This window comes from Stegostoma tigrinum, chromosome 11, assembly GCF_030684315.1.
Source record: "Stegostoma tigrinum isolate sSteTig4 chromosome 11, sSteTig4.hap1, whole genome shotgun sequence".
NCBI classification, from domain to species: Eukaryota; Metazoa; Chordata; class Chondrichthyes; order Orectolobiformes; family Stegostomatidae; genus Stegostoma; species Stegostoma tigrinum.
The window spans coordinates 60180485-60193669 of record NC_081364.1 but is presented as its reverse complement, the minus strand read 5'-3'; the positions used below and the strand labels follow the sequence as shown (position 1 = coordinate 60193669).

At 43.7% G+C, this 13185-nt stretch overlaps 1 protein-coding gene across 1 annotated transcript in view; it reads right to left on the bottom strand.

Moving 5' to 3' along the window:
- Positions 1-13185, bottom strand: part of LOC125460134 (protein SSUH2 homolog) — a 68033-nt gene that overhangs the window by 29793 nt on the left and 25055 nt on the right. The window contains exons 2-5 of the mRNA XM_048547252.2: positions 10102-10206; positions 8774-8852; positions 7948-8077; positions 1987-2047 (exon numbers count right to left, since the gene is read on the bottom strand). Of these exons, the coding sequence (XP_048403209.1) occupies positions 1987-2047; positions 7948-8077; positions 8774-8852; positions 10102-10206 (375 nt within the window). The remainder of the gene's footprint in view (positions 1-1986; positions 2048-7947; positions 8078-8773; positions 8853-10101; positions 10207-13185) is intronic.

Below are 13185 nucleotides of genomic sequence, written 5' to 3'. Positions count from 1 at the left end.
ATGAGGAGACATTTCGTCAGCCAGAGAGTGGTGGGCCTGTGTAATTCATTGCCATGGAGTGCAGTGGAGGCTGGGACGTTAAATGTCTTCAAGGCAAACATTGATAAATTCTTGATCTCACAAGGAATTAAGGGTTACAGGGAGAGTGTGGGTAAGTGGAGTTGAAATGCCCATCAGCCGTGATTAAATGGCAGAGTGGACTCGATGGGCTGAATGGCCTTACTTCCACTCCTATGTCTTATGGTCTAATGGTCTTATGGACCTGAACCCAATTGTACCATCCTGCTGTACCTGGGAGAGCGTGCCACTCACTGGATATGCTGGGTGCCCGGGCCATCTTTAAAAGGCTTTTGAGCACCCAGATATGCACTGCCAGTCTGGAGCTGCCCTGCACATCCTGAAATTTGCCCCAACCATGGCAGATATTGGTACCCCACATGGATGGGTAGGGCCTGGAAATGCTGGTGGGCAGGGTGGTGCAGAGCAGGATAAATGACGATGCTCCATCACAGCCTGCCAACCTGTTCTGAAGGTGCCACCTGGGGTCAGTGCAGTCTCAGCTGTCTGGAGGAGTGCCCACCAGTTGATGGCCACCTCCACTTGGCCAGGGTAGGTGCCCCCACCTTCTCTCTGCTACCACACACTGCTATTGGACCCATCTCTCACCAAGGCTTAACTTGATCACTCTCAATATACCTTTCCTCACCAACTCTCACCTAGCCCTGCCGCCCCTCCCCCCCCCTTCCTCTTAACCCTCTGCCTTGTCAACTCACTTGCTCGGAGAATCTCAATACCTTTCCCCAACCAGCACGAAAGCATGTGCCAGCCATCTTCATCTCACTCAGTCCCTCCTTTTCTCTCATTCAGGAGAAAAATGGCCCACAACAGGGTAGAAAAAATCAAGGTGGGAGGTGGACTGCCCAACACTTGACTCTCATTCTGCCCCCAGACGGAGAGGATCCTGACCCTGACGGCCCAGTGTGGCCAACTAACCGTGCCCAAGCCCCTGAACTGATAGCAGAAGACTGCCCTTGGCTTTGTAGCACCAGAACCCCCTGACTGAAAGCCATAGGCCCTGACTTGCCTGAGGACTGCTGGCAACTGTGACAACTGTCTTGGCTTTGCATCTGCTCCAAAAGGCACAGCAAGACAGCAGTACTATCAGCCTAGTGTCGCAGGCTGGGAGAGTCAAGTGTGAAGAAAGGGTTAGGTTCAAATTGGGTGGTGTTGAGAGAGTGAGCGAAACAGCCGTGGGATGCAGCATGGCAGAATCCATGAGCTGGGTACCTGTCCCAATGCACAAAGTGCCCTTGCAGCAGCATTTCATAATTGAAAGAACGCGGGATGCTGTAAATTAGGAACAAAAGCAGAAGTTCCTAAGGAAGGGTCACTGGATCTGAAACGTTATAACTCCGTTTTGTCTTCCCACATGCTGCCAGACCTGCTTAGCTTTTCCAGCAACTTCCGATTTTGCAGCATTACAATGTCAGTTGGCAGTGTGTCTTGTTGTACAGCTTTAAAGTGCGGATGCATCCTGCAGGTGGATCAGAGAGACACCACGAGGGTTCTAAGGTGCCAGCAGGTTGCAGATGCCAGCCTCTGTGGGTGAGAGGTGCATGTGGCTAGTGCCTCAGACAGTGTCCAGAGACACTGTTGCCAAGTGACCAATATGGAGGAGCAAGCAATGAACTGGAATCAGCAGGTACCTGCTTGGACTTTCATGCCTATCATTGGCCAGGTCGCGATGAGTCATAGAATAGGAAGCTGCCTATTAATGAGGTGAGGCTTGCAGTTAACGAAGCTGTTATTTGGCATTGCGCCAAGCCGTAGCCAGAATCTTGCTCTGTCAACTGGAATTCTGTCTGAAAATGCAAAGAGTTGTCCTCAGTGTCAAGAAATGATGATCCCAAATTTCTCACTCTAGCCCACATTTTTCAGGGCCTTGTAAGATCCTGTCCTAGGTTTCATGAAATGCGACATACTCACTGCTGTAAGGTTCATTTTTCCATTCTGGTGATCTGGATTCAGTGAAGCTTTCCAGGCAATACTGAAATGAAAGAGGAAGTTAGCTGAACAATCAAAGTCTTCTAGTTTGTTTTATGAGCTCCATCTTGCAGTGTTACACAATATACAGAATGAGAAGGGCTATACAATGTACGTCAGCCTCTGAGTACGAGTGTTTTATTCCAAGATAGCAGTTTGTCAGCAATTCTCACGCAGTCCAAATTTCGGTTCAGAATTTGAGAACACAGGACAAAGTTCATGTGCTGAATGGATACACTGGGAAATCTATCCGAGAGCCAAAAACTGGGCTCAAAACAAGCAGCTTCTCCAGGGGTCCACAAATGAAGTGGAAGTAGAAAGGGAAGAAAAAAGGTCTTCTATATTTTTCATCCTTCTTCGCTTAAGGAGTGACCCTTCCTATGGTATAAACATCCTTAAACCAGTGACCTGTGCTGAACATGGATTTACCAATCATGGCAATTCTCCAGCATCTTAATCTATAAAACAGCTTTGATTTTAACAGATCTTGATATCCAGTTTACATGTTACAAGCTTCTCAGCTCTGTCCTCCTTGGATGGCTGGCAACTTAATTAAACCTCTTCTGTATTTAATTTGGATGTGAATATTAGAGGAATGTAAGTTTGCAGATGGCACCAAAACTGGGTGTGGGAGAGTGAAGAAGGTCATCTCAGAGTACAATGGGATCTAAATCGGATGGACCGATGGGCCGAGAAGGGGCAGATAGAGTTTAATTCAGATAAATGTGAGATACTGCATTTTGGTAAAGTAAATCGGGGCAGGACTTATGCACTTAAGGGTAAGGTCCTGGGGAGTGTTACCAATCAGAATGCTTGGGGCAAAGATTCATAATTCCTTGAAAGTGGTGTCAGAGGTAGACAGAGTAGCGAAGAGGACATTTGGTACACTTGCCTTTATTGGTCAGTGCATTGAGTACGGGAGTTGGGAGGTCGCGTTGTGTTTGTACAATGAGGCCATTTTTGGAAAACTGCATCCTGGTCTCCCTGCTATAGGAAAGATGTAGTTAAACTTGAAAAGGTTCAGAAACCTTTTCAAGGATTTTTCCAGGATTGGACAGTTTGAGCTATGGGAAAAGGCTGAATAGGCTGGGGTATTTTCCCTGGAGCATTGGAGGCTGAGGTGCGACCTCATAGAGGTTTATAAAATCATGAGGGGGCACAGAGAGGGTGAATAGCCGAGGTCTTTTACCCAGAGTAGGGGAGTCCAAAACTAGAGGGCATAAGTTTAAGGTGAGAGGGAAAAGATATAAAAGGGGTCTAAGTGGTGATGTTTTCATGCAGAAGGCGATCTGTTAATGGAATGAGCTGCCAGGGGAAGTGGTGGAGGCTGGTACAATTACAAAATTTAAAAGGCATTTGGATGGGTGTATGAATAGGAAGAGTTTGGAGAGATATGGGTCAAATGCTGGCCAATGGGACTAGATTAATTTAAGATCTGTGGTTGGCACAGATGAGTTGGACTCTGTCTAATGCCTTTGTTTTGTCCGTTTCCTTTACTCCCTTTATCCTCCCCCAGATATTCCTTCCCTAATTATGTATATTTTATGCCTTTGTTCAAGGCAGAAGCTTAAGGATTATCCCAACAGGCCAGTCATTTAAATCTTGGTTGTGGGAAAGTATTTAGAAATTGTAGTTTGGGGCATCTGGATAAGTATAGATTAATTAAGTAAAGTCAACAGTGAAGCAAATCACGTTTAATTGACATGGTTAGAAAGAAAAGGTGGAGTTCTGTTGAAACTGCAGTGTGGCGATTTGGGTAAAGCCAAGCAAAGTGTAACAGGTCGATGGAATTCAATTTGAGAGCCAACAGAAGTGCTGCAGATTTCAGCATGGTGATAAACAAACAAGAGAAGGCAAGAGGAATTGTGAGAAAAGACTAGCAGCTAATATAAAGGGGAATTCCAAAGTCTTCTAAAGGCAAATAAACAAATTCAAAGAGGAGTCGGGCCAATCAGAGACCAAAAAGGGGATTTACACACAGAGGTGGGTTACCTGGCTGTGGTATTAAATGAAAACTCCACATTAGTCTTTACAAAAGAGGAAGATGCTGCTCAGGCCATGTTGACAGCTAAGGAAACTTTGCCTCAACTTGGGTTCAAAATTAGTATTGATGAATTCTTGGTTAGAGATGGTTGGCATTTAAAATTGACAAGGCATTGCGCTGGAATGAGATGCATCTAAGGATTTTGAAGCGAGCGTGAGTGAAAATTAGGGGGACCCTGGTCATAATTGTTCAGTCTTTCCTGGACTTGGCGGAAGGTGCCAGAGGACTGGAGGAGGGCCTCATTCAAGAAAGGTTATAAGGATAATCTCCACAAATCTAGACCTAAATCTAATGTTTAGTTTTGGCGGTGGGAAAACATTTAGAACCAAATATTCGGAATTGAATTAGTAAGCACATGGAAAAACTGTGTTGACTAGAAAGAGTCAGCGTGGATCTCTAAAGAGGAAATTGTGTTTAATTAATCTGCGGGAGATTTTGATCAGGCAACAGAAATGGTCCAATAAGAGTAACATTGTCGATGTGGTATACATGGATTTCCAGAAGATATTTCATATAGTGGTAGACGATAGACTTATGAGTAAAGTTATAGTAATGGCATGAAAGGGATAGTAACAATATAGATACAAACTGAGTGATAAGAAGCAGCAAGTGAGAGTCAATGGAAAGTACTCATCTCAAGGAAGTTTTGTAGTGGGGTTTCCAGGGAAACCTGATACATATTACTAATCAGGATCTTACTGTGCAGGGGGAAGTTTCAAAGTTTTCAGATGACACTAAACTTGGAAGAAATGTAAGCTGTGAGGAGAATCATAGAATCCCTACAGTGTGGTAGCAGGCTATTTGGCCCACTGAGTCTGCACCAACCCTCTGAAGAAGATCCCACCCGGACCCACCCCACTATCCTATAAAATCACATTTCCCATGGATAATCTACCTAGCCTGCACATCCCTGGACTGTGAGAGGAAACCAGAGCACCCAGAGGAAACCCACATATGCACATGGAGAATGTGAAAACTCCACTTCCAAGTTGGGATTCGAACCCAGGTCCCTGGCACCATGAGACAGTACTGCTAACCACTGAGCCAGAGTGTGGGGCGGGGTGGGGGGGGGGGGGGGGGTGAAATAACGTAAAACTCCAAAAGGACATTGAAAAGTTGGTGGAGTGGGCCAACAGGTGGCAGATAAGTTTCGACTCAGAGAAGTGTGAGACGATGCACTTCAGTGGGAAGAAGATTGAAAGAGAAGATAAAATAGTGGGTACAATGCCAAAGGATTGTTTAGGAGCAGAGGGAACTGGGTGTATATGTGTGCAGATCATCGACAATCGTAGAAGAGGTGGAGAGAGAGCAGAAAATAAAGCAGACAGTATTCCCAGCTTTATTAATAGGACAGAGAGACAATATTGAACTTGTACAAGACACTTGTCAGCTGGAGTATTGTGCGCAGTTGTAGATGCCACATTATAAGTAAGATGAGAATGCAATGCAGAAGTGATTTACAAAATTGGTTCCAGGCAGAAGGAACTTCAGCTGTGAGGACAGATTGAGGAAGTTGGAACTGTTCCCTGGGAGAGGAGGAGGCTGAGGGGAGATCTGGTTGAGATTTTCAAAATCATGAGTGGTCTGGACGGAGTAGAGAGGGAGAAGCTGTTTGTGCTTGGAAAAGCAACGAGAAATGAGAGGGCATAGACTTAAAGTGATGTGCACATGACGTAAGGGTGATATGAGAAATAAACGTTTCTCACAAAGTGGGATCTGGAGTGCACTGCCTGAAAATGTGGTGGAGGCAGGGGCATTGGCTAATTACCTGGATGGAGTTGATGTGCAGGGGTATGGGGCAAGGCAGCTGATTGGCACTGGAAAACAGAACTGGCACAGGCACAATGGTCTCCTTCTGCATCAGGACAATTCTGTGATTCTGTAACCTTGGCAGACAGGAAATCCAAAAGGGCATGGGAGGAGGTTTTACCCCTCACTCAGTTTCACACCACATTAGCTTTAGTGCACAGCAGATTTGAGGATAAGGTTTAGAACTAGCTTTACATTCGATCTTATATAATAAAATGTGAGGCTGGATGAACACAGCAGGCCCAGCAGCATCCCAGGAGCACAAAAGCTGATGTTTCGGGCCTAGACCCTTTACATTCAATCTGCTCAGTTCCCCAAAGGGCAGAGTAGGTTTAAGTTAGCTCCGACTTTCTAAGACACAGCAGTGAAGAATTTCAGGTAAATGTTTGGGATTTGGGACATAATTTGAGACCTGTGGCCTTCCATTAATCTGTTCAATGAACAGATTGACATCAAGGTCTCCTGGCTTGGAAATACATCACTGTTCCTTCACTGCGGCTAGGTCAACTAGTTGCTAAGGAACGCTCTTCCTAATGGCATTAGACTGCAGCAGTTTGAGAAGGCAGCTTGCCACCACCTTCTCAAGGGTAACCAGGCATGGGCAATAAATGCTGACCTCCCAATGCTTTGCAATGCGGTCACTAAATAACCAATAACAACTAGAGGTAGTCTATCATTGATCAGGTTAACGTTTTCTATGTAACCATTAATCACAAAACACCAAAAAGTTATTACAAGTGTAACTTAAACAATTTCAGGTTCATTGGAATTCTTTAGATTAACTTCAGATCCCCTAAAAAGTCTCATGCACTCAGGAATTAACCCTCCTTGTGTTGCAGTGGTGGCGTCCCTACTCTGGACTAAGAGGCATGGGTTCAATTCACATCTACTCCAGACATGTATAATAACCTCCCAAAAGGTTAACATAGAACATAGAACATAGAACAATACTGCGCAGAACAGGCCCTTCGGCCCTCAATGTTGCGCCGACCTGTGAACTAATCTAAGCCCACACCCCCCACACTATCCCATCATCATCCATATGCTTATCCAAGGACTGTTTAAATGTCCCTAATGTGGCTGAGTTAACTACATTGGCAGGCAGCGCGTTCCACGCCCTTACCACTCTCTGAGTAAAGAACCTGCCTCTGACATCTGTCTTAAATCTATCCCCTCTCAATTTGTAGCTATGCCCCCTTGTACAAGCTGAAGTCATCATCCTCGGAAAAAGACTCTCACTGTCAAAGGTTGATGAGAAAAATATCTATTTCAAAACCTGATTGATATCGTTCGTTTTGTTTAGGAAGAAAGTAATCCGTATCAAGTAAATTTTAAACCTTGTATCATTGTATAGAAATCAGAGCTGGCTATCCTTTTTTTGGGATAATCTAGTTTTGCAATTGATATTTTTCATGTTCACAGAATCACATGCTTTTGCTCAATGTAATAAGCTTGTGTGTGTTTGAAAGTTAAATTGTCTTATTTATTCACATTTTGTAAACCCTTTTGGGGAAGAAATGTTGACTGAGAAATTTTACCAGGACCCTTACAATATCTGAGAAAATTACAACCTGGCTAAAATCCGATTGCAATTTGGAGCAAAACTGTTGGCTGGCTTTCTTCTTTGGATGGAGGCATTTTTGATCCAGTGGGCAGGTGATCCAGTGGGTCTTATTGAAGCGCAAGTGATAAGGTACACTTAATATGTGACAGCTCCAAATACACTGTTGCAATTATAATAGTGGACACCCATTGCCACAGGCTGCAGAAAGTCACTAGTACACCAGTGAACATTGTGTGTTCACTTTGTAAGGAGATGTAGTCACGGTTACTCTGAATGACTCCCTCGACCACCCACTACCTGGACCTGTTGGTAACCATTACCATAAGGAAGTTACTTGATGTCCCACTCCTGCTCTTAATACAAGGAACACAACTGAATCCCCAGTTAATGCTGACTACCTGTATTAAGCTCTCGATTATCAGTGAGGGACACAATTTAGAACATAAGCCACTTCAAATCCACAATAATAGGTTGAGCAATCACATACCCTGTACATGTTATATGGTTTTAACTCTTTGATGACCATTTCTTCTGCAGGTCGGCTGCTGTAAGTGACATGATCAGAAGCATATTTGATCAATGCTTGTCTCGCTATATCTTCACTGATGGAGGGAATACTGTGGGCAAGACGGCACAGGGGATGTTGTCAGTGTATTTTTCGTCAATTGCCTTTTTGTTTTTCATTCGTTCGCTTATCATAAAAGTAATCATTGCCAAAATTGATTTTGAATAGATCTAGCACCTGAAGACTGGGCATCCATGGGATGCTGTGGGCCATGAACAGCAGCAGAATTTCGTATTCAACCACAATCTGTACCCTCATGGCCTGGCACATTGCCATTCCACTCCACCTTCTAGCCAAGCAATCAAATTTTTAAATTTACTTGCCTGTCCTGTTAATCAGAAAATAGGACATTCTGCAAGGGTATGTAAAGTTAGAGGATGAGGGAGGTTCAACATCAAGAAATAAATGGAAATGGTCTGCCCAGGGGCATTACAATAAAAATTGATATTTGCGGGCAAGTTCAAAATTTGGGACAAAAATGTAAGACAGTCAAGAATAAATCCAATGCTTTTACCCGAAGAATGGCTATAATGTGGGACTTGTTACCTCAAAGGAGTGTTTAAATATCATTTCATATGGTGAGGCGGAAAGGAACAGAAAAGTACGCTGCTAACTTCGACAAAGTCGGCCCTCCGCAGATGGGCCAAAATGACTGATTGCTGTCAATGCTCTGAAAGGTGTCCCTTTAAAGCACAGCATATAGAGCAGGGGCACTTCCAAACTGATATCTTTCAGATTCAAGTCTCACCTCCACTGCTGAACATGCTGTCGCTGGCCGCCCTCTGCACTGGGCACTGGATAAACCGGGGGAGGTAGATATCTCTCCTCTGTGGAAAGTGCAGGCAGAATTCCCTCTCATTACACAGCATCACAATTATGCCTACAGTACACATACTATACAACGTTTACGGTAATTTTGTTACAACATCAGTTTAAACGGAGCCATGCACAAATAATCGATAGAATGTCCCGTCAGTGTCAATGCACTTAAATCTGAAAGAGATCCCATATAGAGTCAGAGAGACATACAGCACAGAAACAGTCGAATCATCCATGCTGACCAGATATCCTAAATTAATCTAGTCCCAGTTGCCAGCATTTGGCCCATATCCCTCCAAATCCTATTCATACACCCATCCAGATGCCTTTCAAATGTTATTATTGTACCAGCCTCCACCACTTCCTCTGGCAGCTCACTCCATACACGTACCACCCTCTCTGCCCAAAAAACTCACCCCTCAGGTCCCTTTTAAATCTTTCCCCTCTCGCCTTAAATTTATGCCCTTTAGTTTTGGACTTCATACCTTGGGAAAATGGCATTGGCTATTCGCCCTATCCATGCCCCTCGTGATTTATTAAACCTCCATATCATCACCTTCAGCCTCTGACCCTCCAGGGAAAATAGCCTTAGTCTATTCAGCCTTTTCCCATAGCTCAAACTCTCCAGTCCTGGCAACACTCTGACAGCAAAAATGATTCTGAACTTCCAGTTGATCCATCCACCACCCTGTTCCCTGGCCAACATTTCTGTCTCGGACCTACTGCAGTGCTCCAGCAAGGCTCAGTGTGAGCTGGGAGAAGAGAATCTCATTTTCCACGTGGGGACCCTGCAGGATTCAATATCAAGATCAATAATTTTAGGGTCTGAGTATGTTCTTCCATGTCCCTTTCCCTCCAGATTGACCCAAGGACCTGTCAAGGCAAGCACTGCTTTCAACACAGCCAACCCACTTCTCATTGACCGCCATTAACAGTTTTTCTTCCCTGGCTTACTATTATCCATCCCTTTGACTGTCTAACGGTCTTTCGCTCTCTCTGGGCTCCAACCCCGTCTATTTGCTCACTCCTTCACCCCTACCATGTGTTATCAGCATCTATATCGCCTTCGCTTAACTACTATCAGTTCTGAAGAAAGACTCAAAATGTTGACTCTGCTTTCTCTCCACAGATGCTGCCAAGCCTGCTGACTTTCTCCGGCAGTTTCTGTTATTGTTTCAGATTTCCATTCTCTGCGGTGCTTGGTTTTCTTAATGTATTTAATCTGCACCGACCCTTGAACCTCCGCCCTTCACATACCATCACCGATTGTTATTGATTCGTAACCAGCCACTTTATCCAGCATGCTTGCTGGTGGGGCCGTCGGGCCCTCTGCTGCCATTGGAGGATTTCCAGGTGCTGCCCCTGTGTGAAGTAGGACATCAGGTTTAGCATTACGCAATTTACTTCTTTTGCAAGTAGCATTTGTGGATACAAAACTGACTTAAGGGTAGGAGACAGTGAGTGGAGGTGGACGATTGTTTTTCAGACTGGAGGTCTGTCACCAGCGGTTGTACCACAAGGATCAGTGCTGTGTCCACTGCTTTTTGTCATTTATTTAAAAGATTTGGATGTGAATGTAGGAGGCTAATAAGTTTTTGGATGACACCAAAATTGGTGGTATAGTGGACAGTGAAGAAGGTTATTTCAGAGAACAATGGGAACTTGATGACATGGGCCAATGGGCTGAGGAATGGCAGATGGAGATTTGTTCAGATAAATGCGAGGTGTTGTATTTTGGAAAGTTAAGTGGCATGCAAAGTAAAACAGTGGTCAATCACAATAATAACCTGTAGGAGCAGGTTTGACATGATTTTTAAAAATCCAAGGTGCTTCAAAAGTGTTATAAGGTAAAACCTGACACAGGGCCACAAATGGTGATATTAAAGCAGTTGAGGAGAAAAAAACTTGGTCAAAAAGTTAAGTTTTAAAGAATATCTGAAAGGAAGGAAAGAGAAGGATACTGAAGTGGTTAGATTTAGCTGAGTACTAATATTTCAGTGGGTTGTGGGGCTGGAGAAGGTCACAGAGACAGAGAGCATTGAGGCAATGGAGGGATTGCAAAACAGGATCATTTTAAAATAGAAATGCTGCTTAATCAAGAGATAGTGTGGCTCAATAAGCACATAGGTCATGCTAGCGAGTTTTGAGAAGATTTGTAGCTCAGGTTGAGGTTCTGGATGTGAGTTTGCTCGCTGAGCTGGAAGGTTAGTTTTCAGACGTTTCGTCACCATTCTAGGTAACAGCATCAGTGAGCCTCCGGTGAAGCGCTGGTGTTATGTCCCACTTTCTATTTATCTGGTTAGATTTCCTTGGGTTGGTGATGTCATTTCCTGCGTTGGTGATGTCCTTTCCTGTTCTTTTTCTCAGGGGATGGTAGATTGGCTCCAAATCAATGTGTTTGATGATGGAGTTCCGGTTGGAATGCCATGCTTCTAGGAATTCTCGTGCGTGTCTGTTTGGCTTGTCCTAGGATGGATGTGTTGTCCCAATCAAAGTGGTGTCCTTCCTCATCTGTATGTAAGGATACGAGTGATAGTGGGTCATGTTGTTTTGTGGCTAGTTGATGTTCATGTATCCTGGTGGCTAGCTTTCTGCCAGCTTGTCCAATGTAGTGTTTGTCACAGTTCTTGCAAGGTATTTTGTAGATGACGTTCGTTTTGTTTGTTGTCTATAGAACTGTGACAAACACTACACTGGACAAGCTGGCAGAAAGCTAGCCACCAGGATACATGAACATCAACTAGCCACAAAATGACATGACCCATTATCACTCGTATCCTTACATACAGATGAGGAAGGACACCACTTTGATTGGGACAACACATCCATCCTAGGACAAGCCAAACAGACACGCACGAGAATTCCTAGAAGCATGGCATTCCAACCGGAACTCCATCATCAAACACATTGATTTGGAGCCAATCTACCACCCCCTGAGAAAAAGAACAGGAAATGACATCACCAATGCAGGAAATGACATCACCAACCCAAGGAAACGTAACCAGATAAATAGAAAGCGGGACATAACACCAGCGCTTCGTCGGAGGCTCACTGATGTTAACTAGAATGGTGACGAAACGTCTGAAAACTAACCTTCCAGCTCAGTGAGCAAACTCACATCCACATAGGTCATGCGTTGAAAGGACCTGATATGATTTTGGTCATGGACTGTAGAGATTTGAATGACCTCAAGTTTATAAGCAATATCATGTGGGAGATTGGTCAGGTCTGGGGGTAGCAAAAATATGAGTGATGGCATCAGTAACTGAGGCAGGGGTGAAATGGACAATGGTATGGAGAGGTACGTTAGCAGAAATCGGTGGAAATAGTCACAACTGAACAATGTAGGAAAACTCCCAATCAGCAAACAGGAAAAGCTAAGCATTGAAGTTGGAAAATTCAATTAAAAAATTGATCGGTCAGCAACACCCACTATTAACTAAAATAAATGGGAACCGATCACCCAAAATTGTTCTGGAAACTCTTTGAGATCAACCATTATATATATAGCATTTGGGGAAATTTGTTGAATAATAGAACCAGTGCAGGCACAGTAGGCTGAATGGCCTCTTTCTATGCCCTAACCATTTTGTGATTCTGTGATATGTTGAAACTTAAATAATCAGAAAATTGGGGAAGTAATTGGGAAAAGACTCAATCATGACCACCTCTGAGTAATATCCAGTCTCATTCTTAAATGGATACTAATCCATCTCACTTTAAAGTGAAATTGAATTGCCACAGTTGAAATATATCCATTATTTTATTGTTCTGGTCTCTGCTGTTCTTGGAGTTTGTTAGTTTTGCATCAATATTTTTGGAACGTTTTTGGCCATTTTGAAAAACACAGCCGTGGGCCAAGTGTATGGCAGTGATTTTGATGTTTTTTTTATTTTCCTGAGGTTAAGCTAAACAAAGATCGGAACTAGAGATAGCTGATGCAGAACTGGTTTTTTGGCTCGATATATCAGAGAAACTTGAACAGAGACCAAGCTGAAGCTAGATTCAATTGTCAGCCTCACGGTAGAGTTTGTTGAGGATAAATGCAACATCCCTAAGGCAAAAATGCACAATATAATCGGAATTTTAAAGATCTTAGTTTGGTAACAGTTCCAAAGATGAGATTCATGAAATTAGTATTTCCTTTACAGAGACAGCCATGCGATTGGAGCCCTTTTACAGACAGTCTCCTATCCTTACAGGATGGTGTAAAACCTTCACTTCTAACTGGTTATTCTGTTTCTGCGTAACTGCTTCAAATCTTCACTTCTAACCTCAAAACCTTCAAATGTATTTGCAATACTAACCATTTACAAAGCTACAATAACATAGCCAAACATT